The sequence below is a fragment of the Lissotriton helveticus genome, chromosome 10 (assembly GCF_964261635.1).
Source record: "Lissotriton helveticus chromosome 10, aLisHel1.1, whole genome shotgun sequence".
NCBI classification, from domain to species: domain Eukaryota; kingdom Metazoa; phylum Chordata; class Amphibia; order Caudata; family Salamandridae; genus Lissotriton; species Lissotriton helveticus.
In genome coordinates, this window is record NC_136071.1 from 91340867 (window position 1) to 91366754 (window position 25888).

Consider the following 25888-nt stretch of genomic DNA (forward strand, 5'->3'; position numbering starts at 1 on the left):
GTTCACAAAAGGGTGGGGGGAGCCTTGCTAAAGGAGTACAACACATCATCGAAACATTGTGTATCACCAATCATTGATATATACAAGGCTAGAGCGGTACCGGCATCGCTCTACGGAGCAGAGTTATGGGGTCTGGGCAGCATGGAGTCTCTGTCTAAAGCGGAGAACAAATTCATCAAAGATCTAATGGCAGTCGCGATGAGCACCCCGACTGTCCCGATGCTTATGGATGCGGGCTGTAAACCAATTAAAGACCTGGCCCGCCTCCGGCCTCTCCTATTGTGGGCCCGACTGTGGAGGGTCCCGGAACTAAAATCCTATGCAGACGGGCTGGCAGAGGTAATGCATTCGGTCGGCTGGCAAAAGATTAAGTGGCTCAGGGACATCAAACACCTGCTCGGGGAACTAGGTCTGGGTTCCTGCTGGCTTACTCATTCAGCTCCCCCAAAGGAGGCCCTGAAAAAAATATACTGGGGTTGGGTGTCCTCAAAACTTATGAGCAATCAACACCACTGCAATTCCACCGCAGCATATTTGAGGATTAAAGATGTTACTGCCCTTGAACCCTTTTTGGATATTATCACCATTCCAATGGACCGGGCCCTGTACATCAAGTTCAGATTAGGAACCTTACCCCTAGCCGACCTCCTTTCCAGATGGAATTCGAATAAGCAGGTATCACGCTTCTGTGCCCTTTGTTCTGACTGTTGCGAAACAGTGGCGCATTTTCTCCTTGACTGTCCAGACTATGCGCGCCCAAGATCTTTTTGGCTTAAACCGCTTTGTAACGAGATGGGTATCCGCCAGCATTCTGTGGCTCTACGCATTTTACTGACTAATACTGCCCCCCCTATTGTTTGTGCTGTGTCTAAATTTTTTTAATGGGCCTGGTTGATACGTCTTAAAAGACTGCCTTTATCGATTTAATGCTCTTTTTATAAATAACTTATTTATTCTGTTTTTACCATTTTGATGTTATCATGTACAGTCTACGATATTCTGATGAGTTGTTTTATATATTTCTGTGAAATGCTTTTATGATATATGCATATCGAATAAAGCTATCAATCAAGCAATTAATAGTGACCATGGGACATTAAAACACAACATGGTGTGACCTCCCCTCTTTAAGAAAATCTGCAAAACCTCTTTTTTAATCATAATACCCATATAGTCTTAGTACCGAAGATGATGTATATCTGATTATGTCCGATGATAGTTTCACCATTTCGGACTTCGATACTACACACAGCCATTATTAAACTTCCCATCATCGTTATAATATTGTGTATTGGGCCATCCTATACTCCCATATAGTGGCAACGCTATCTTTTTTATTTTCGCACCTTTCGGCAACCCTTTGTAGCCCTAGTCGGTTAAAAAATGAGTGTCAGCAATGCCCGTGTGCGAAATGGTAGCACTATACACTCGCGCATGCGCAGGATGTTTTAAATTGACGCATGCGCGGTTATGCTATCCCTCCACGCATGCGCAGCAGCGTATAGCACTAACCATTAAGGATCGTGTTAATACCGGAAACGGCAGGGTTTTTATTGCCGTATTTGGGCTTATATCAGAGACTCATTATCCAATTTGCCCACACTAATTACTGAAACGAAGAGTATAAATAGTAGGTCGCTTCACCAAACTGCTCACTTCACCGGAGCCGCGTTGAGGGGAAGGCAGGCGACTGAACCATGCAGTAACCGTGAGTGGGGTCACAAAAACGAGGATGCGCCTCATGCATCTGTAGCCTTATGTCAGTTGATAACCTCCTCTATCCACCACCTATAATGTACCTATTACTATCTTTTTAGGTTGTTTACCGGGCAACGAGGGAGGATACCCCCAATACTACGCATAGGCTCATGAGGCAATCTAAGTATTTGAAATAAGTAAGCCTTCTATTTTACCACAATCTCCCTTCCACAATAGGGATGCTACAATCAAGATGTATGTCTGTGTGTGTGTTTTTTGCTCTGTATGTCCGTTTAAGTGTCTTTTTTTCACAGGGTTCCAGAACCCCATTTTTCGTTATGTTACTTACCCTCATTTGATTAGGAAAGAATTTCCGTCCTTAGTTCCTGGACATCCGACTATCATGTTTATTATGTTCCTGGACAATCTGATCAGTATATTTACTATGTCTTTTTTCCACAGGTTTTTTCAAACGCCAATTGGGCGCAACGAACATACCTATTTATAAACATTGATAGGTACATTACACATATATTTTTTTTAATTTTCAAACACTTTCACATTTCATGTGAGTAAGGTGAGGATAAAGTGCATATCCTCGTCCTGAAGAAGGAGCCTTGCGCTCCGAAACATGTTGACACTTTGATGATTGATATACCATAGTACGTATTTTTTCAACCAGACTCTGCACCTTTTATTAATACCAGCCGAGGTCTTAATAAATTTATTTTTGTTCCTACGTGCCAGGTATTTTTTACTCACTGTTTTTTCACCTCACCTCACTCACACTCTTCCCTTTATACACACACCCTCACATAGTTCACTACTTAGTGCTCCTACGTAGCCGTTAGTCGTAGCACGCCGCATCTCGTAGAGGGATGCGAAGGCCCCGATGATGAAGCATGACACCAAGGGGCCTGTTGGTGTGTGAGGGGTATTTAAACAACACTGTGTGTTCCCCATCACTTTAGGGACCACTGCAACCCCCCCGAGAGGGTCACTGCATGACATTAGTAGCCTGGACCACACGAAACCTCCTGACAGGCCTAGTTTTGTGCTATGTTACCTCAAAGGTAAGTGTGGCTGGCCAGATAGGCAGGTCCAGGGCTTGGAACGAGTCCGCTGTATGTTTTGTGAAGGATGTCTTGCGAATGAGGGAGCCTCGGAGCAGTATGGTTGAGACATCAGTACACCATGTTTCCAGTCAATGGGCATGTTGTTCAAAATGGTGTCTTAGTTCAGTGTGTCCATCATAAGCAAATCAAGACTACGACTCCCAGAAGGCATTATTTTGGTAAATAAAAGGCCAGGACTGGGGAGGGGTAGCGCCCCCTCAGCCAAGTTTCTATGTTTATTAATAATAAATTCAGAACTCACTGTCATTATCTTTCAATCAGACACCCTGAACTTGCACAATATCTCTCAGCTAGTAAAAAGAATAGTGTTTTAGCTAACATGAAGTATTGTTATTGTGGTTCGAGAGGCACTAGGCACGGGTGTCCCCTCTACCCTATGCTGTTCGGTGTCGCCATGGAACCCCTCGCTGCCAGGCCATGACAACACCACACCCAAAGGGGTATTGGCTTTGCAGCCCGTGCTCTTGTCGTCTCCATTTATGCGGATGCCGTCACACTTTACATCTGCAATCCACAGTACAACCTTGCTCCATGACCAGGGAGGTGGTGCGATTCGGATGTCTGTTCGGAGTCCAAATAAACAGGAGTAAGTTCATCCTTTTCCCCCTTACAGATGCCTCTACACCTTTCATCCCAGACTATCCCTTTGTCTGGGCAACTGGCCCCACCAGGTATCTCTGCATTTGGCTGAGCAGGGATGAACTTTGGAGGGCCAACTTCCGCCGTGCGATGGACTGGCTGGACACTGTGTGTTCCCCATCACTTTAGGGATCACTGCAACCCCCCCGAGTGGATTCTACTTTGTTTACTCATAATGCCTAGGGAGACCGAATCCACTTTTCTCTCTCTCCCCCCTTTTGTTATATTTAAATGCAGTGACCCTCTCCAGTTTTTTAGTAGCATAAGCACCTGATTAAAAACAAAAGATAACATTTGGCGTTAGCTTCTACCCATGTCACCACCAAGTCATGTCCTGTCTCATCAGAGATTCATCACAAAACAAGCATTATCAAATCCAATTAGTAAGAAGTTGGCCGTTAGCCTTTTAGCTTTGCCAAATTAGTTTTGTTTTATCATGGTTTTCGAAAACTTTATTGTTTGAGAAGATGCGGGGGCCCATCTATCTAAAAATAAACATTGGCTCAAAGAAAAACTATTCATTTAGTTAAAAAAAAAGCACAGTTGCAGCTGGCCACACCACCCATGGGACAACATAGAGGGGACAGCTTCCTAGTGTTGCTCCCTTGCTACATACAAGGTAAAAAGAGAACAAGAATTCATGTGATTGTTTCCTTTGGCAAGGCAAGGTAGAGTTACGGAGCGGTCTTATAGCTTCAAAAAACTACTAAGATCTCCAGATGGTGGATCTTGGAGCCAAAAGGGACCTACTCAAGTCACTGGTAGTTCCTAATGCAGGGCTTGAGATGACGTGACTGCACTCCTTAATCCCTCTCGAAATCCTGAGCAACTGCGGAGACTGTCCTGGGTCTCGCTGTAACTCATCAGGAGCCTGATTCGAAAAGGAAAGTGTAGGTAGATGAGCTGTAAAGAATCTAAGGTAGCGGGTCTTAACCTGTGGACCAGGGACACTTGGGGGTCCACAACTGCTTAGAAAATGAAATAATATTAACAGATTTATAAAGTGTATATAAATAAAGAAGCAACATTGAAAATGTCAAAGTTTTGTAAACGTGAAGGAGTTTGAAATTGGAGGCTGGAAATTTAGTTAATATCCTCAGATTGATTTGTGAGAGCAGAGCAGAACAGAATATAGAATGGACGATGAGTGGCCTCCATTGAATTTAGAAAGGCTCCCACCTTCCCATTAAAATTATTTTTTATATATTTATTTATGAATTAAATACAATGTCTCATCATTTGTGTTTTTGTTTGAATGCTTGTTTCTGTATTTTTTGTGTATTGTTTTGCGGTTCAAATCACTGAAACTTTTTAATCTGAGATTCCCGGCTTCCAGTAATGTCTCAGTGGGGGCCCTGGATTCCCATAATGATTCAGTTGGGGTCCCCGGTTTTTAGTAATGATTAAGTGGGGGTCCATAGAAGTCAAAAGATTGAGAACCCCTGATCTAAGGTCACTGGTGTTCATACTACCAACGGGGCGGCTCAATCTTTTTCAGGATGTGTCAACTGCTCGATGAACTCACTACTAACACCTGTATCACCCATAAGCTAGCCCAACTTGTGGAATAAACTTGCAACATATTTTAGCCACAAATTAGTTGCGAGTGCCGTTTTATTATGCCGCATGCATGGTACTATTATGAATTCTCAATTTTCTTCACTTCCTCCAAAGGCTATGGGTAACAATGCAATGCCATAGTAGTCCATGGCACAGTATGGAATTACTTTATGCATGGGTGTACTCCTTGTGAATGGGCAGAATGCTGTCACTCACAGTGAAGTTTGCAGTGGTTGAAGGTGACTGACCCACTGTCCCATGCTGTATTGGGCAGAAAGAAAATGTGAATGACGCAACAACAGACCAATGGAAGGGCAGAGGAGTGGGCCTAACGGTTAGAGTGGTCGACCTCGAATCTGGGAAACTGGGTTTGAGGGTTCGAGTCTCGGCAATGACGCTGAACATCCTGTGATTCTGGGCAAATCACGTCATCTCCCCGTGCCTACCAAAAATGAATGTGTCCTCATGTTATGCACCTGGTGCTATGTAAGCCGGTCTGATACCCGATTTGGGTCAAGTTTGCGCTATATAAAAAAACTCTGTAAAAAATGGATGAAGAGGGCTGACTGAAAGTCCCTAAATTTAAGTATGGTATATATACAATTTCAATAAAAATGTAACGCCATACCTAAACAGCTAGGACGTACTTCTGTAATATATAAATACATTCAGTGGTGGTGCAGGGCTCTGCAGAATGGGGCTTTAGTCAAACAGGAGTCACTGCTTTCCACCTTGTAGCAGCCCTGCTAGAAACATTTTCTACATTTCCGCCATCAGCCAGTCTGCTTAATAGAACTACTGAGGGTCCCACGTGACATGCAACACCTCCAGCAAGTCTTGGCTTTTTAGCAACAGTGTGTTGTATGTGGGAGTTTTGAAGTCCACACATACAGTCATCGGAATGCCAGGACCGCAGAAGTCACACCAGTGACCCTTCACCCCTGATGACATCACAAGGTTAACCCCATGTCCCAACAGCCTCATGTTTGCTCCAGAGTGTCTAAAATAAAGACAAGGAGTGAAAACTACAGAAAGCCCCCCCCCTCCCCGTCCTGAGTGTCAGCCCGGGCAGAGACAGCTTCGCGGGCTGGCGAGCATCTAATTGCAGCCGCACCCGAGTACTTAACAGGTCTTTAAAATACATTTACTTGAAAATGAGGCTTTTGTTGTGTGTTCACCCCTTCTTACAGCCACTCTGTCTATGGTTGGAAGAATTACCCCCCCCCCCCGAAATATTTTCAGCCTCCCCCCCCCCAAATTTGGCTCTAGTTGCCCACCCGAAGGACGGTGTAGTGGTATGAAAGGGAAAGCTGCTGATTTTGACTGCTAGCCCCCATACACGCAGCCAAGCTTACAAAACTAGAAGTCCCAGATTGCAATGTGGTTGAGGGAAAAAATCCAGGACAAGCAAACGATGTGACATATGACATGGGCCGCCAATACAGCTATGGCTTCTGAATACGCATGCGCAGAGGCGAAGGGGGGAGATCATCCCGATGGGGAGATTAAAACGACGGAACACCGACTCAGACATAGTTTTGGCCGAGTCCGGCAGCGCAGGCTGGGCCCATAATACAACAGCCTGGATGTATAGAGCTTTCTTTACCCTGGAAGACTACCAGCCCCTGACTAATCTCTCCCGCTGCGTGCTGTCAGGGAACGCACAGCGTGGAGGGAGTCCTCTGCGAACGTCTGACATCCCATAATTACCTCCTCGCTGCTTCCTTGTTCCTTCTGCAGCATAGCCCACTCTCTCCTACTAATTACATAGTCATCAAGTCTGGGCGACTGGCTCACAGCCTCAGAACACTCTCAGACACGTCACCAGCTCCCTCGGAGGGACGGGGCCGCTCTAGTGATGGGACTGGGTGATCCTGTGACCCAGGGTGGGCATGCTTCCACCTGACCCCAAAGAGGACACGAGATCCGTCCCCAGAGCATACCGTACTTAAGCCAAACTTCATTTTTCATATGAAAGACATGACATCCGTATGCTCTTAGAAGGCTTGGGCTGGTTTTAATATGCGCCCAGTTAATTATTTGGAATCTAACAGATAAGTGACGCTAAAGGTTTCCCTTATTTAAATGAACAGAGCTCTCAAGTTTTCTAGCTCCATGGATGAGGAGCTCATAAAGGTTTGTTAGTGGTTGGCACATGTGTACACTGATTGGTGATTGTATCTGGTGTTTCTATTGGGTTAGGGTTAATGTCCTCATTGGTTGGGTATTTGAGGGTTCTGATTGGTTTCTCGGTCTGTGAATCAATCATTGCAGGGTTGGGACCAGGGCTAGGGTTAGGATTTCTATTGGAAGTAGGGACTAGGGCTTCCTATGTTATTGGTTGTTGGGAGTAGAGTGGGACTAGGGCTAGGGTTAGACCTTTAATTGGAAGTAGTGATTAGGGCTTCTGGTGTGATTGGTTGTTGGACCAGTTGTGGGACTAAGAGTAGGGTTAGGCTTTCTATTGGAAGTAGGGACTAGGGCTACCTGTACCATTGGCTGCTTGGACTTGGGTTGGGACTAGTGGTAGGGCTAAGGCCTTTATTGGACATAGAGATCAGGGTTTTTGAACTGATTGGGTGCTTGGACTAGGATTAAGATTGGCTGCAAGGTCCTGGTCTCCTATTGGTTCTAGATGTTAGGGATAGTGTTGTGATTGGATAGTGTTAGGGCTAGGATTCCCATTGGCCGAAGGGGTCACCTGATTACTAGGGCTATAAAAGGCCAGGCTTAGGGCGTCTCAGCCCGGGCGTCGAGGCTAAGGGTGTAGAGGACAAGGGAAGTTGCCTGTTTGGGCCTGTTAAGGGTGTAGAGGACAAGGGTAGTTGCCTGTTTGGGCCTGTTAAGGGTGTAGAGGACAAGGGTAGTTGCCTGTTTGGGCCTGTTCGAGGCTGGTCTGGACTAGGGCCAGAAATGCTGCCCTTTTTCTCATTTAACAATACCCAGCCCACACCATCCACAACCACAAACAGAGCAACACACTCACACCAAATATACACCACGCACAACACTATGCACAGATTGATGTACCAGCCTGCACTACAAACCCAACCAAACCACATCTACACTCCCTACTATCCCAACTACCACACATATCCACCATCACCCACAAACAGTACACAACTCTATCCTATACCACTAACCAATACACTCATTACTAACACAACGTCAATCAACACCATAAATAACTACATCCCACACAGACACACTCTCCCTGCTGTAATTACACCTAACAGTCCATCTTTTATCACTAACAAATATATAATGATCCTTCCATTAGTTGTCCAACAAACACCCTCCCCTCCCTTCTACCATAATAACACTAACACACAACACACACACTGCACACCACCACACTTTGTAACTCTTGAAACAAACCAGTCTAAGATAAACACTCTCACCTCTACTTCATTCCCTCCTACACACAACATACACTTTACACATAAACACATCACCACCCCCTCTACGTCACACCCTCCTCTCACAAACAATACTACTCAACCAAATCAGGTGCATGAAACATATACATCAGCATCCCTTTTCACCACACCTCAAAATCAAAACATATCACACACACCAGCACAACAAGATCTTCAGAGCGCAACACCTCATAATACTTACCATCACAAAATACATACATATACCCACCTTTCAAAGCACACAAAGGAACAAACTCCAATGCCAAGCTTTCACCCTTCCACCACACCTAACACAGATACAGCAATACAGCGCCTCTCTTCTAACCGCCTCTCATCCATTGGATAATTTAAAACATTACGACATGACCCACATGCTGCACCACCTCCCCTGACTCATACACCTTCCGCCTTTAACACACGCAAAAAATATAAGCAACATGCCACACCTCTAAACTTTGCTTCCTTAAGTCTACCGCACAACAATGTTACACCACAAAAGCAACAGAGCACTCCAACTCACTCTCAAACACCATCTCCAACACATACACATGCAGACCCATCAAAATGTCTTCTTAGCATGCTGGATGAGGAACACGATACAGAACAGCTACACGATTGCTATCCTAATACAGCTAATACCAGCACTACATAAACACCTGCTACACACCCACACAATACTGATCACTCTTCTACAAAACAAAGTCCTACTATCACCAAAGGCTACTATCTACATTGTCTATTAATAAATGCTCGATCCCTCTCTAAAAACAAGCATCACATCTACGACCTTCTCACCGATGCAAAACCAGACATACTATTCTTAACCGAATCATGGTTGGGAGAGGATATGGCTCCAGTCCTGCATGAAGCCATTCCTCTAGGCTATCAAATAATCACCCAAAATCGTATAGCCAAAAAAGGAGGTGGTCTAGCTGTTATATTCAGGCAAACAATACATATCACTCAAGTTGACAACATCTCCATAAAGAATTGGGAGGCTCTTCTAACAAGATGCAATCCTACACCGTCTTCAACCTGTAACTTCCTGCTCCTTTACAGACCTCTACCAAGCAAGGCAACATTCCCAGACGCACTTCTAGACACAGTTTCAAATTTGATAACAATACTTTTTAGCAGTGAAAAAGGCTTTATTTCGATACGTGAATATCTTAAAAGCAATACATTACAAACATACAGTTTCAAGAATTAAAAGACTTACAGTTGTAATTTCATAAAACAGTCAGATAAAAAGTACAATAAATAATTAAAATGGTATTAAATTGAAATAGAAAGCCTTTTTGCTCGAATCATCCAAGCCCATTTTAGGAATTTGGAGACAGCACAAACTATAAAAGGGGAAGTATCAGTTAGTAAAATGCGGAGGGCCACCAAATGTTATCTGGTGCCAAGGAGCCTGCATAGAGGTGCCAGCCATCGCTTCCTTGGGGCACGATAGTCGGGACATTCGAAAAGGAAATGTGCCACTGTCTCAGCCCTTGTGGGACACACCGCACAGAAAGCTGAGGGCTGAGCCATTGTAGATCTCCACCTAGACACCAAGTCAGCCAGGGGTAAAGTGCCCACTCTGAATTTAAAATAGAGGGCCCTGTCCAGGGCGATGGAGACTAAATCCAGGTAGGGCTCAAATGCTACAACGTCTTTGATTTGTAAAAATGCAGCGGTTGAGTTGCAGTGGTGGGGATAGCAAATAAGTTTGTTGGTTACCCAGTCCCAATATATCTTTTTCAGGGTGGCTTTTGGGGGGGCAGAACGGGTAGCCCAGCAGTTTTCCAAACCCAACTCCACCAGGAGGCTCTTGATGTCTCTTAACCATTTTATACGATGCCATCCTTCCGTTGCGATTACTTAGGACAAACCAGCTGCATAGGAGGCTAGCTCCGGTACCCTCCATAATCGGCCCCAGAGGAGCAAAGGTCGCAGACGTGCCTGGTCGATGATCGATTTGCAGCCCGTGTCGAGAAGCACTGGGACAGTAGGTGTGCTTGTTGGGAGTAGCAAAAGGTCTTTCAAAAATTTGTTTTCTGCTTTCCCCAGTGCGTCTAGATTTGTGAAGCCCCATAACTCCGCCCCATACAAAGCCGCTGGAACCCCTCTGGCTTTATAGATGTCTATTGCTGGGGAGATGCAATGTTTAGAGGAAGAACGGTGTTCCCTAAGTATGGCCACCCTTTTTTGGTTAAGCAACATCTTATTAACATGTGGGGTCCAGCTCATAGTATTACTAAGGCGAATCCCCAAGTAATCAAACTCTAGGACCCTTTCCAGTGCAACAGAGTTTAGGACCGGGGGTGGACCAGGGTTTTTTGGGGGGTTCATGGATAGAAATTTAGTCTTATCCACATTGATTATGAGGCCCCTGAGGGAGCAGAACTCCTGGAAACGAGTGAGGAGCTTTTGGAGACCCTGCGGTGTTTTGGCGATGAGCAAGGTGTCATCGGCAAAGAGCAAGGTTGGTATCCGGGTGCCCGCCAGGGACGGGGCGTCTGCAGGGTCTTTAAGCAGATATTCAACCACACCATTCACATATAATGAGAATAGTGTGGGAGCCAGCACGCAGCCCTGGCGGACACCCCTTTGGACTGGGATTCTGTTGGTTTTCTCCCCGTCCTTGCCCCACCGCACCTGCGCATAGTTGCCTGAATGGAGTTTGACAAGAAGCGACAGGATATAGGCGGGTAATCCCAGCCCTTGCAGGACCCTCCAAAGCTCCTCCCTTGGTACTAGGTCAAAGGCAGTCTTCAGGTAAATAAAGGCCAAGTAAAGACTGCCCTTGCCCAGCACCACCACCTTCCAGTACAGGAGGGTCAGCCTAAAAGCTTGTTCTATCGTACCCGTACCTGTACGAAAGCCCGCCTGGAAGTCTGACAATACCTTGTGTTCCTCAACCCATTGGTGGATCCTCCCCAGGATAGCCTTCCCTGCCACCTTTTGAGAGGAGTCAATCAGGCTGATTGGCCTGTAGTTGGCGGGGCTGTCCCGACAACCCTTCTTATAAATCGGGACAACCTCCGCCCCCTTCCAGGAATCAGGTACTGATGCACCCCTCATGATTGCGTTTAGTAAAGTGGCAACCAATTTGCCCCATACCTTGGGATTGGCACGGAGCAAATCACCGGGTATCCCGTCGGGGCCCGCAGCTTTTAATGGGACTACGGACTTGATTACTGCTTCTACCTCGCCCTCGGTGAAGTCGTCCGCATTACTAACCGTTGGATCGTTCACCTGGGAAAAGGAATCGCTAAGGGCCCCTACAGGGTGGGAGTAAAGAGCCTCAAAATGAGTATACCAGAGCTGGGCAGGGATGTTACAAGTTACAAGCAACCCATCTGGCCTGTTCTTATTCTTAATCATACTCCAGAAGCTCCTTGCATCCTTTCCCTTACTAGCGGTCAAAAGATCATCCCAAAAGTTTACCTCCCATTCGTTTTTAGCCGCCTTTATGGTCAGGGAATATTCTTTCCTGGCTGATCTAACAGCAGTTGGGGACTTGGATTTGACTGCTTCTATCAGGACCTTTTTCTTGTGCCTGCATTTCGCTGTGTACCAGCCCTGTTTTACCCCGGGATCTTTCTTATTGGACGTGCTCCGGGCACCACTGGGCAAAACAAAGAGTTTGCCCAGTGCACCAATTAGGGCGCAAAAGACCTGCGTGGCCTCCATTGGTGCACTAGGCAGAAGACTCAGTTTACTCTGAGCCTCGACCAGCAGGACCCCTATAGTAGAGAGTTTCTCGTTGGACAGGGCAATTTTGGGCCATTTTAACCGTCTCTCACAGTTAGATACCGTAAATCTCTGGGTATTAGGTGCCGGCAGTGAACGTTTGGGCCTATCCATATCCCTAAGCCATCCTGCAATCAGATCAAGTGACAGAAGATTATGATCACTATCAATACTTTCAATGATCCTCATGTCACGCAGGGAACTCCATAGACTCACATCGAGAAGGATATAGTCTATTCTCGATGTGTGATTGGGCCTATTGTAGGTGTGTGCGCCCTGCACATCCGATTTGGACCTCCCATTTACCGCCCTTAGGGCAAATTCCAGATTTAGTGCGTTGATCTGTAGAGCCACTTGGGTCCATTTCTTAATGGGGGGCAGGGCCAGGGCCGGGATCCCCCTTTTCGCGTCCTCCTCCTCCACACCCAGCACATCATCAAGACCAAGGGGCTCGAACGTGCAATTAAATTCACCCGTCACCATGGTGCACGAGTTCCTTGGCCGTTTTCTTAACAGGTCTTCCAGGAGTGCTATGGTGGCTGATTGTACTCCCCCCCTTGTGCCTCTGGCATAGACGTTGTAAATGTCTAACTGGTTACGACCCCGGGAATCCTTCAGCATGATGTTGAGTATGTCAGGGGAGTTTGAAAAGTGCTCCACCACCCTGCAGTCCAAAGAGACTGCAACCCAGATGAGGAGACCCCCTGAAGGGCGCCCCCTACCTGCCAGGGGCCTAACCGCAGGGATAAAATGTGATGAATAGCCCACCTTGTGACGGGGCTCCCAGGCCCATGTCTCTTGGAATATGCAGATGGAGTAGCCCTCTACGAGGGCACTCCATTCAGGCAACTCCATCTTCCTGTCAATGCCCGCGATGTTCCAGCTGAAAATCCTAAGAACTGGATCCGTCACAGCTGGAGCAGCGCCAGGAATCTGTTCGTTCGCACCCGCCACAGGTACCTGAGTCGCTAGGGTACTAACCCCTTCTAGCTCGGCTTGAGCCTGGCTTCTCTCATGCGTGGGTATTGGAATTTTGCTGCACATAAGGGAAGTGACAGGGGCAGCAAGCGAACAGCTCAAATCAAGATCTCCCGCAGCAATGTCACCTACCACGAACTTCACAGGATGTTGCTCGGTTCAATATCCCACAGGGCTCCGCCCAGTTGTTTGCCTTTGCCAGGCTGCCTGAAGATAGAACAGAGATTTGGTAGGGAAGTCGAAATAGTTAGTGTTATTGTTCTGCCCCGAACCAAAATCTCGACTATTCGTGGGTGGGGTTGTTCTTGGGTAGAAGAATGTTAGGTCCACTATGCTAATTCCCTGCCCATCAGGATTGGGATTGGAATCACAGATGGATTGTGCTACTCTGCTATCTCTAAAGTTAATCACCACACATTCGCCTCCCACTTTCTTATGCCCATAGCCTACCCAATTCACCCTTCTAGCTCCTATAATGTGGCCATCAAGGCCCCTAGCTAAGGGTTTGTTGGATTCGAGCCAGTGCATAGTTTTGTTTGTTAGTGCCTGTGGGGTTTCGTTGGTGCCCGCCTTTAGTGGGGGTACATTAATCAGGACAGCGACATATGGGTGGCAATCTGGGGGCAAATTTACTGGAGGAGATTTCGGGCGGTTTTGGACCAATTGGCTTTATGAGGAGCCTTGGAAGTTGGGATAAGTGGTCGTATTGGAACATTGCTAGTATGTGGGGTGATAGCAGTGTGGGCATTCTGGATGTTTTTGCTTATTCCCTTAGATGATACTTTATTATTCCTCTCCGGTAGCTCTACCCCGCCCGATACTTTTAAGTGCTTCCGGGTACTTGGAGCAGCTTGCGCTGCTTGGCCAGTGCTACCCACAGGGGAAGAAGCCCTCCGTGACTCTACAGGTACAATATTGGCTGGCTGTGATTTTGTTACATTAGTCGTGGATGTTGTATCAAGAGGGGCGAGCTGGGACACCTGGGTGGAACTAATAAGGGAGCTCCCTCCCCGCACCTCATCCCCTGATTTGAAGTGTAGTTTAATCAGTGCTTTCAGCGAGAAAAAGCTGTCCAGGGTCGATTGCTCGAGCCTGTCTAGCCTTTCTCCCATCCCTGCCACTTTATCAATAATCGGGCCCAAAAGAGTTTTCAGCAGCCCCTCCATCTGGACAAAAGTGACTGGGGCACCAAGAGACAAAGACTGGGGGGTTGTGGAGGGAAAGGCACCGGTGTTATCAGCAATGCAGCCTGCCCCCTTAAATACAAAAGGGGCATTGGTTTGGTGCTTGGAAAATGACCCTTTCAACCCCCTTTTCCGCAGAGTCCTGTACCATTTCATGGAGTTCTTTTTAAACGGGCTGACCATCCTTTTCCTTTTTGTTTTCCCTATGATCAGAATCTTAGGGTCCGGCATTGGTTTATCTGGGGACCCAGGGTCTCTTGCTGAAACTGAAGGGGCAACAGCATTTGTTGTTGTTGGGAGCAGTCCCTCAGAGCCGGCAACCTCGGGGTAGGGATTAGACAATGCAGCCATATTTTCTAATCTATCTATGCTAGCCCTTAGTGAAACAAGTCGGGGTTCCTCATATATGTGAGGAGTAGTTAGCAATTGGGCCGAGGAGCTCATGGGGGATTCAGCTCGTGCTATGGAGCCCAGGGATGATCTCTTCGATGGGTTTAGGTCCATCGAAAGCCGCCGCTCCGTCATGACTATCTCCTTCTCAATGACGGCAGCAACCCGGGTTATGAATTTGTCCATAGTGCCTGTTGCACCGATAGAGCACCCTCCACTTCCTCCCCTTAAGTTCTTCCCTGAGCGAGTTGTCATTAGTCCAGAAAACAGGGGAAGGACATATACTCACGCTAGGGAGAATGTTATCACCAGTGTGCTCCGGGAAGCAGATCACAGAGGGATGGCCCAGCCCAGCCTCTGGCAGCCCCTGACTGCCACAGACTGTCCGCCCTTTGCTCGGGCTTCGCTCGGCGTCCCGCTCACGTCCCGCTGAGCGACACACCGGGATTTATAAAGGAGGCGTTGCAGGCAGGGGGGGCGTGTCTCGCTGGGGGCGCGGCCGTGTACACCTGTGCAGCGCAGGGACTCCTGGTCTTGGGAGTCCCTGCTGGCGCGTTCCCTCGTCGGCTCTCGATGCTCCCTCCTCACACTTGCAGACAGCAGGCGTCCTGGCAGCCTCTACCCCTCGCCACACGCCGCGCAGCGGCACCCGCGAAGCGGGTGCTGCAAGTAGTTGAAGAAGCGGCAGTGGCGGATCCCTCCAGGGATAAGGGGAGGCTAGAGGCAAGAGAAGACAGCGTTTGCTTACAGCGCCCAGGTCAGTTTCCGCATGAAAAGGGGTCTCCAACCTGTGCATTCTGGGTGACCTTAACATTTGGTTTGATAAAACCAATATGACCCATCCAAAAACAATAATCACTGGCCTAGACGCATTGAACCGGCATCAGATTGTCCCCAATCCGACACACATCGCTGGACATATCCTAGATGTCATTTTTGCTAATACTGAACTAGTTACCTTTCAAACTATAACTCCAGTCACATGGTCAGACCACCACTTGCTTGCTTTCCAACATAAAACAACACTAAGCGACTCACCTAAAACTACCTTACATCCATCCACCTATCGGCCGTAGAACAAACTCAATTTGGAACACTTGGAAACACAACTAACAGCCAGTATAAATCTGGAAACCATAAATTCTGTTCAGAATCTATATGAGTGGCTACAGGAAGCTTTTGACATCCTGATACCACTCAAAACCACACAACAGAATAAAAGGAAAAAAGCGCCGTGGAGAAACTTAGAAAGAAAAAACATAAAACAACAAATTAGAAAGCTGCAACGTACCTGGCTCAAAACAAACGCCAAACAAGACAAACTTCACCTACAAAAAATTAACAGATTATATAAGTCGGCTATCAAAAAAGCTAAGAAAAGGTACTATTCAGACAGAATTCAAAACGCTAAATATGCAAATAAAGAATTCTATAAAATACTCAATGAATTTCGAAAACCAAATTGCCTAGAAGGAACTCATCCTGTTACTCAAGATTTCACAGACAAACTGGCAAATCATTACAAGGACAAAGCAGACATGTTGGACTCGTACTTACAACAGAAACAAAGCACCAGCACTAACAAAACAACTATCCAAGAATGCTCTAATCAAGCCTCTCCGTTCCTTCCAACACATCTCACACGATAAATTTATGGACCTGGTCAAAGCAAGCAGGCCTGCTGGCAGCCCTTCTGACCCCTGTCCGCCACAAACTTTCGAGACAATTTTTTAACAACCTCTGCTGCCATTCCAGTAAGAAGAATCATCAACGATTCCTTAACTACTGGAATATTTCCAGAAGAACTCAAAAAGTCATACAGACGCCCTTTACTGAAGAAATCAAACTTGGACCTGCTGAACCCCGACAACTACAGCCCCATTACAAATGGACCTTTCCTGGGCAAACTGATAGAAAGAGCAGCGTTCGCCCAGATGTCACAATTCATTGAAGAGAATGACATACTTTCAGATTTCCAAACAGGATTCCGTCCGGGAAGAGGCACTGAATCTTCCCTCCTTGCCATCTGGGATGACCTAAGGAATGCAGTTGACCGCAACGGGGTTGCTGCGCTACTCCTCTTGGACCTCGCAGCTGCCTTTGACACGGTTGACCATGACACTCTGAAACAAAGACTTTATGAAGCCGGCATAGAGGGAACTGCTCTAGACTGGATCGCGTCCTACCTTCGAAAAAAAACTGATGTCATCCACACCCCACCTTTCTCGTCCAAACCGTACTCCACAAAAGCAGGGGTCCCTCAAGGTTCTATCATCTCGCCCATGCTTTTCAACATCTACATGAAGTCTTTACCAGTACTGATCAATACATTTCACCTCACGTGCTACAACTATGCAGATGACACGCAAATACTCCTTCAACGGGAATGCCCCAAAGACATTGGAAAATCACCAATTTTCAGCTGTCTCAGAGCCGTGGATCAGTAGATGACTTGGAGCCATCTCAAATTGAATGCTTCAAAAACTGAAATACTCACGTGTGGCGATTGGAAAAATTACAACCCGCTTGCCGCATGGCCTGATGAACTGGGATCACTGCCTAAAGTATCGAAGGAAGTAAGGAACCTCGGAATGACCATGGACTCCAAGCTGTCGATGAATGTCCAAGTAAATAAACTAGCAAGATCAAGCTTTGCTACTATAAAAACGCTGCAACGAATTTTCCCTCATTTGGGATTTCCACACAAGGTCCAAGCTACCATCTCCCTTGTTCTATCCAAAACTCGATTACGCCAATAGCCTCTACCACGGATCACCTTTAACGACCATGAAAAGACTACAACGGATTCAGAACTCGGCTGCCAGACTACTCATGCATATCAAACCACAAGACCACATCTCCCCTGCGTTTAAAGCCCTGCATTGGTTACCGGTTGCCAGAAGATCCACGTTCAAGCTGCTTTGTATTACCCACAAAGCAATACATGGAATAGGACCACTCTTCATCAGGAATAAAATCACCAAATACATTCAACAAAGGAACCTACGCTCTAAAGGAGCATCTCGCCTCAAAATCCCACCATACAAGAAAAAAACAATGGGTGGCACATCCTTCTCTGTTCAAGCAGCCAAACTATGGAACTCTTTACCCCCCAACATAAGATCCACCGACAACCACCTTATCTTCAGAAAACTACTCAAGATCTGGCTCTTCCCCACATAAGCACCATACGGAAATAGAAATTTACAGCATATCCCTCTGTATATAAGCATTTGTTTTCACTATAGATATGTACCTATCTTTGTGTATTACTTTATAAAACATGTAAAACAATTATGTTGTTAAGAGAAGAAAAAAAAATATTAATAATAATAATCATCAATAAATAAAAATCATTTTTGGTCTACATGTACATACTTCCATTGTACATCTATGTACCTTCCATGTACTTGGATCTGTGTGTCTGTTACTTTTCTCCTGAAAAAGCATATCCAATGCACTACCCTATTTCTCATCCTGTGCCTCTATCAATATATTTAATCTAAATATACTTACTTCTTTTATGTATCTATATACTTTTAATGTACTTATGGATCTATATATTTATCACTTTCTTCTAATTTAGCATTTCCAATGCACTAGCCTATTTCTCAGCCTATACTTCGCTCAATATATCTTCTAGTCCAACCTTCTGACTCCTCTCAAACTTCTTTCTACTACTCCTTCTAATGCACTACCCTATCTCTCATCCTATAGATCTATCAATATATCCTCTACATCCACTCTCTCATTTAACCCAAACCCCATACCACTACTATGATCGCCAAAATAACCTTTTCTAGACTCTCTCCTGCTCTACCCCTCCTTGCATCATCTGACACCTCTTTTTACTACACCGATCCCCTAAAGCAAACATTTCTAAACTCTCCCCTCTGACTCCTATCCTCCAAAACTCCTTTTTACTCATCCAAAAGCCTCTTCCTACTGCTAAGACTAAAAAAAATCCTTCACTCTGTAATCCCTTCACTATCCTTTTTCAATCAAAATTAACAGACTAACATGTTTCACTTCTCAAAATCCATATTCCATATTCAACTATACTAATATACTGCCCAAATAACTGAATAACATATCTACTACTCAAATTAGTTCATATTTATACAATACTAATTTTCAACACTAATCCTTTATGGGTTCCGGAGTGGCGTGCTACTCGCCAGAAAAGCGCTTCAACGCCCATCAGGGGTAACAAGTGCTATATGAATGCAAATCTTTCTTCCTCTTTTATCCCTCCGCTATCCTTCTCACTCCAAGTAACAGACTAATATCCACCACTGAAATTACCTCATATTTCACCATATTAATTCACCACTAATCCTCTGTAGGCTCCCTGAATAGCATGCGTCAACAAGCGAGCGATAAATAAATACAAACCTTTGTCCTACTCTATCCTTCTGCTATAATTCCAAATCCAAATAACTGACTAACCTATCCACCACTTAAAATGTTCTTGCATGTTTCACTATACTAATTCAACACTAATCCTCTGTGGGTCCTGGAGTAGCGTGCTACCCGCCGAAAAAGCGCTTCAACGCCTCGTCAGGGGTAGTAAGCGCTATATAAATGCAATTACAATACAATACAATACAATACGATGTTCAATTTTATGCTGACAACACGGGCCCATTTTCCTTGCTTACAGTGGGATCCATAGTTCCCTTGCTACACCACTTCTTTTAGTCATGTTTACTCGAATATAAAGTGAGGACTACAAGTCCCAGAATACACAGGAAGAAACCTGGTGTGGATGAACGACTCATGCATAGATTTGGGAGACTTGGGAGCACAGAACGAGAGCACTTGGAGAAAAGGTCCAGGTTATTTTTTATTTTAAAGCATTATTGTTGATTGATTTAATTTTATGAGCAAAATAACCAAACTTTACAAAACAAAATATAATTTTGTGACTTTGTGCTCGCCCTTTCCCTCTATGGGCTACAGAAATGAAAATTGTTTTGCATATACTCATACATGGATTATGTTATGTTTGTACCACCTCACCTTCTCCGGAAGACATCTCCATTTTGAGGGGCCTCGACTTGCCCTCCGTTAGTCATGCACATTGGGCTGGAGTGCACTGGTTTTGTAGAACTGTGGTTGTTGGGCACAGTTGTTGCTTATTTGTTTGCTTTCGAGATTGGTAAATAACAAGGTGCTCGCTTTTATATACCGAATCATGTTTTTATGACACAGAGGTTTAGTTACGGTGTAGTATGTAGTGCCAAGATTTAGCCATTGCCCTATGGCAGCGCCTTCTGAGGACTCTGCCTTACCTTTCCTGCACACAGAGGTTCTGAGCCTCAAGCAGAGACATAAACGCCTCACACATCTAACACCCGGGTGGAGTCTCTGCGCAAACTCTCTTGAGGATATCTATCTTTCTATCTATCTATCTATCTATCTATCTATCTATCTATCTATCTATCTATCTATCTATCTATCTATCTATCTATCTATCTATCTATCTATCTATCTATCTATCTATCTATCTATCTATCTATCTATATCTATAAACATATATCCATGCTCCATCCCCTGTCCTCATCCCTACCCCGCAGCAGTGTGTGTGTAGGTGTTCTAAAGGGAAACCCTCAGGTCTGTCACTCTAACTATCTCTTCACTTGCAGAGCCTGACCTTCCCACCCCTGGCATTCCACACTGAGCTCTGCAGATGCATCTCAGTCCTGGCTCAGGTTGCCCTCTGCTGAGACTGAGACCTTCACGGGTTTTGATGGTTGACTGATCATTCTTCTTCTCAGTGGTTACACGTAGGTAGAGGGTGTTGGCACTTACCTTCTTGTTGAATTCCTGGGCCTTGCTCCTCCGTTCCTGGTGCACCGCCTCAGTGCTCTGTACATACTCCCGGACGCTACTGTTGCTCCTTTTCTGCTTCCGGTTCAACAGACCCAACCTCAGGGTACCAATCTGGGAAGCCTTGATCATGGACACCGCTGCCTCCAGGTGCTTAACCGGGACCCCGTTAACCTCCAGCACGTAGTCTCCTGGTCTGATCCCACTGTCCGAAGCGGGAGACTCCGGGGTGACCGTCTCGACCTGGAGGGGGCTATCTCCACTTAGGCTAAATCCAAAGTGACCAGATGCATCCGGCAGGATCTCAAGCTGCCGGATCCGGGACACCACGCCGATGCTGGGTGGCACGTCCGCACACTCCCGAGCCAGGTTCACCAGGGCTTCGCTGGGCAGCGACGAGACGTTGTGACCCTCAATCTCCAGGATCTGATCGCCAGGCTGCAACCCAGCTGCATGGGCACTGCTGCCCTCCTCGACTGCCAGGATGTAGCAAGGTCCATAACCACTGATCCGGAATCCAAAGGCATCAGGCCAGCCCTCATTGGTAGCCGGCATGGTCAAAACTGTGAAGAAAAGGGACAGAAATTGAAGTGAGTTCACAAAGAACATTATTTCAATACATAAACACTTTCAATTTTATTTAAAAACAAATTCAGAGACCCTTTTCACATTTCTAGACACAAAAAATAAAATACTACAAGTTGGTTCCCAAACCATTTACAAGCATTAACCCCCAAAAATACTGCACTGTTCATGTTGCAGTTTATCAATCTGTCCTCAGGAAACACCCAAATAGCCTGTAAAAAGTTTCCACCCTACAATTCTTGAAAATAAACAAAATCGAAACAACTGACTTTTTAATATAAGCCCTGCATTCTCTTCAAGAGTACTGGAGCGAACAGTAAGAAAGCAAGAAACTCCATGCAGAATGCATAGAAAGAAAAAAATGCCTTTAAGAATTGTTTTTTGTGTAGGATGGTAATTCTTCCTGCACAAAAACAATCTTGTTTGTAACACAGGTACTTTTGCACCATGGTGCAAGGGTGTTGCATGGGTACTAGGCTTCACACAGTGCACCAGGGTTAGGAGACAGCAAAAATGTGCCATATCTTAGTTAAATGTCCTGCTGACTCACATTCACCTAACGCAGCAGCTTTGCTTGCTGCCATGCATTGTGTGAAATGTAAGTAAATATGCCCCAATGTTTGTGTCAGCAGAGCTCAATCCTGATCAAATGATGTTCTGTAGTTTGAATTTTGTAGAAAGGAATCTGAGACCACCCCTGCCATAAACATATCTTACAGAAGCAGATATATGTCGCACCGTTAGGCAAATAGGAGTGGGACACATTGGGGACAGTCAAGAGTTGACTATGCAAACGGGCGAGAGAGACAACATGGAAGTGGGCGAAGCACGTGGGTGACAAAGCAATATGAGCAGGGAGCTTACAAGGGAAAACGCCTCATGGTGGCAGGCTGGGGCAAAACACTTTGGGGAGAGCGAGAGAGCAGCACTGAGAGGGGAAGAGAAGCCAACTAAGGAGATAGCTGGAAAACACATGCAGTCTTGTAGAGTACATAAATAAAAATAAAAAAGTAGCACCTGAAAAAGAGAGCAGTTTAAGGGCACGATAATGAGTCCATGCTCCAGGGCAGAGACAAACACAAGAACAGGAAGCAAAACCTACACATGCTAACGAATAAGAAGCCTTTTCTACTTGGAGGGCTCGTTTCCTAGCTATGTACAATTTGGAACATGCTATATACGCAACAAAAGGGCGGAAAAAAAGACATGAAGGTCAGAAAATATGGGCACCGGTCCAACAGTGGATCCAGGGGGAAACGGTGTAGTACACAATCGGATCTTTATCACCTATGTATGAATTTGATTGATTTCAAGCTTATATTGAAATGTGTTATATAATTTTTTGGGTTGCTTGTAAAAATGTTACTTTATGATCTGTCTTGCTTGCAATAAAAATTAATTAAAAAAAAAACACAAAAAAAACGAATAAGATGCAATCAAATAGGAGTGACAGTGAAGCCAACCAAAGGAAACCAATGGCCGAACTCTAAGCTCAACGTAACTAACAATAGGTCTGACAATAGAGAGTGCATGCGCTCTCTTGTCGGCGTAACCTGAAAAAAGGAAGGAAAACAAAGAGCGCTGTCCTGACCTTTCAGCCTCTATCCCGGCATCCAAGGCCCTCCACCAGAGAAGTAGCATAAAGTCTCCTCAAAGATAAAAGATATCCTAGTGCGCTCTTGACAGCCTGCAACATGCAAAGGAACTTGCCTTTTGAAGTCTGAAGTGCTTTGACAGACAATAACAACCAAAGACACTGACTTCACCTCAGCCACAGCCGCCTATGTGAGGATGCTGCCTATTCCTTAATATTCTTGGTGCCTTGATGCATTTGAACTGACATTTTCAATACAGAACAATTTTTGAAGCTCAAAAGATGTGATCTGTCAATCACCTGCTACGTACTTGATAGTTATAAACCTAAAAAAGATGTTATGTATTGTGATTTTTGACTATTTTATCTTTTAAGTTAAGTAAGTATCAATCACTGCAATGGCAATTTTGTTAAATGTTCTCCTTTTCTAATTGTCAAAATGTGTTGGAAATATATATGCTAATGTCTTTGGGAATTTATGTTCCTTATTTCTTTAACTGTGTTTTTCTTTGGTTGGTTTTATCACACAAACTTATCTGGATGTCTGTGTTATTGCTCAGGTCTGACTACCCAATGTGAGCCGAGGATACTCTATGGGGAACAGATGTTACCGTAGTGGGTCCATCTGTTTGGGAGTTGACTCACAGCTCAGATCAAGACTACGGACCTCATTTATACTTTTGTGGATGGCATGCTCTATCATAAACGTGGTGGATATGCAGCCCACCTTATTACAATTAAATGATAATTAGGGCTACCGTTTTTATGGTATTTATTTTTTCTACATTTCCGTCTGTATTTATCCATATTTCTTTTTTGCTAATTTTGTCTGTATTTATCCATTTCTATTTTGTATTTTCTGTATAAATGAAGCTGCCATGGGTATTTTTCCACATTTATTTGACTGATAAATGTACATTCGCATTTGAATGTCCAAAAGGTTTCAGCAGTATATAGTGCAATAGCGTTATCTGAAAACACTTGCATTGCAGAATAGCATAAATAACTGTAGATCTGCACTTAATTAAGCCTAATTAGGAAATGTATTGTCTTTTTTCATCTCCCCTACCACTCAATCTGTACACCTACTGACCTGACACTCATGATTGACAATAGAAAAAAACATCCAAAGAAGACAGATTTTCCATATTTTTCTGTATTGAAAAATAAATACAGACAGTAAAAAAAAGAGTTTTCGGTCTGTATTTATCTGTAAAAATCAGTAAAAACGGAAAACTGGGAGCCCTAATTATAATCGATAACATTTGTAATACGGCAGACGGGATATCAAGTTTATTGCGGAGCATCTCATCCGCCAAAGTTTAAATCACGGTTAAAAATCAATGGGGTGACCCTGTGTTCCTCAGAACCTGGGTTTCATATATTATACAAACAAAAAGTTAGTCCTGTCAGATACCTTTATAATTACTCGTTTTGAGAGTTAACATAGAAGAGAAACATGGAGGTCCAGACAACAAAATTCCTAAAAATTATATATATATATTTGTTTAATACACCAACATCTATTTCCAAGAATTAAGCATTAAAGTTGCTCCATATGTGATGGGTAAAGGAAAGTGCTTGTGCAGTGCATAAAAAAAAAATAGTGCTCAAACAATCGTGCAAAAAACGGTTGATGATTTTCAATCCACAAGTCCATGTTATTCAAAACTAGTCTGACTGACTGACTGACTGACTGATTTTACTTGTAAAGCGCGCTATTGCCGAGGCGTCTTGGCGCTGTGTTAGGAACGAGACATCAACTGTGCAGACGTCCCTCATTGATGGGCCAAGTACATCAGTCCACTGTCCAGAATCCGGGAATTGATTGATCTTAGGAAGCACCGGCTTTCTCTACATCATAGCAGGTCTTCATCAGGACTGTATATGGAAAGACGTATGAGTTGGAAGATATCACTCCATGTTTTTCTTCTATGGTAACTCTCTATACGAGTAATTGTTGAGTTATCCAAAAGAACAATTTATTAATATACTAAAGAGTAAATAAGGCCCAATAAGCTCTTCCCTCGTATTCTCACAGTCGGATTTACCACACATAGCAACTGAAAAAGATCCCTAAGGAAAGAAATCCTAGATCCCTGCCAGTTCAGTTCGGTCCCAGCATTGGAGGCTACTCTGCCTGACCTTAGGTGGACAAAGGTGGGGTGTAGGTTTGAATATTACCGACCAATCTCTATAGACTGTGAGTGGTAATAGCATACATGTCAACCCTCCCGATTCAGGCGGGTGATTACCGATGCCAAGGCTAGTCTCTCGCCTCCCGATTCCTGCATTCAAAAACCTGATTTATCTGCGCGCTGCAGCTGGGACTGGTCTATTGAGACTCATAGTATTCACTGACAGTAACCTGCTCCTCCAGGCCAGTGCACAACATTTTTGTCACAGACTCTCTGCCTGCACTTTCTCCGTGCTCCTCACAGGTAAGGGGAAAAAAACATGCTTTCGAGTTCTGATATCCAACCTGGGAGCAGTACACTAAGTTCCATACATGACAGTGGACCCGATTCAGGCCTCGAGATAAGTCAATGGGAGAAAAACAATCTCCCAGTTATTTTTCTAAAGTCTTCCACTTTCCTCTTCTAAAATGTTGGCATGTATGTAAAAGTCTTGAGTCCCGAATCTTCTTAGAAAATAGATGTTCCCTGGGCATTACACACAACTAAATAAAAAGGACAAAAACACTTCAAAGCACAACAGTGTGTAATAACAAATCCTCCAAGACACAATATCTACCTCTGTGATATGTAACTTTCATAGGTTACCTGTGGAGTGACAGCTCACACAAAAGATTTACTCTGCATTGCTAATCAGGCATATTCAAACTTTGGCACTCATTTCTTAATGGAAAACCCCCAAGCACTTCAGCTTCAGAAAGGACTTTGCATTGCACAAGAAAGAGAAGCAGGTTCTTGATAATGCATGTAAAAAATTTCTAGAACTATAGTCAGACACACGTGACAAAAAAGTGACAAAGAAAAACTGAGCAAACAGTAAAGACTGAAAACTTTAACTTAAGAACAATAAAAAGTTTGATAAAAAATTCAAATGCAGGAGTTAATGTAACAGAAAGCACTGGGGTTAGGCATAGGGCACAGAACTGTATGGGGAAAT

At 44.7% G+C, this 25888-nt stretch overlaps 1 protein-coding gene across 1 annotated transcript in view; it reads right to left on the reverse strand.

The window, feature by feature from the left end:
* Nucleotides 1-21132, reverse strand: part of GRID2IP (Grid2 interacting protein) — a 386546-nt gene extending 365414 nt beyond the window's left edge. The window contains exon 1 of the mRNA XM_078664172.1: nt 20560-21132. Coding sequence (XP_078520298.1) covers nt 20560-21132 — 573 coding nt within the window. The remainder of the gene's footprint in view (nt 1-20559) is intronic.
* Between the last annotated feature and the right edge of the window lie 4756 nt (nt 21133-25888).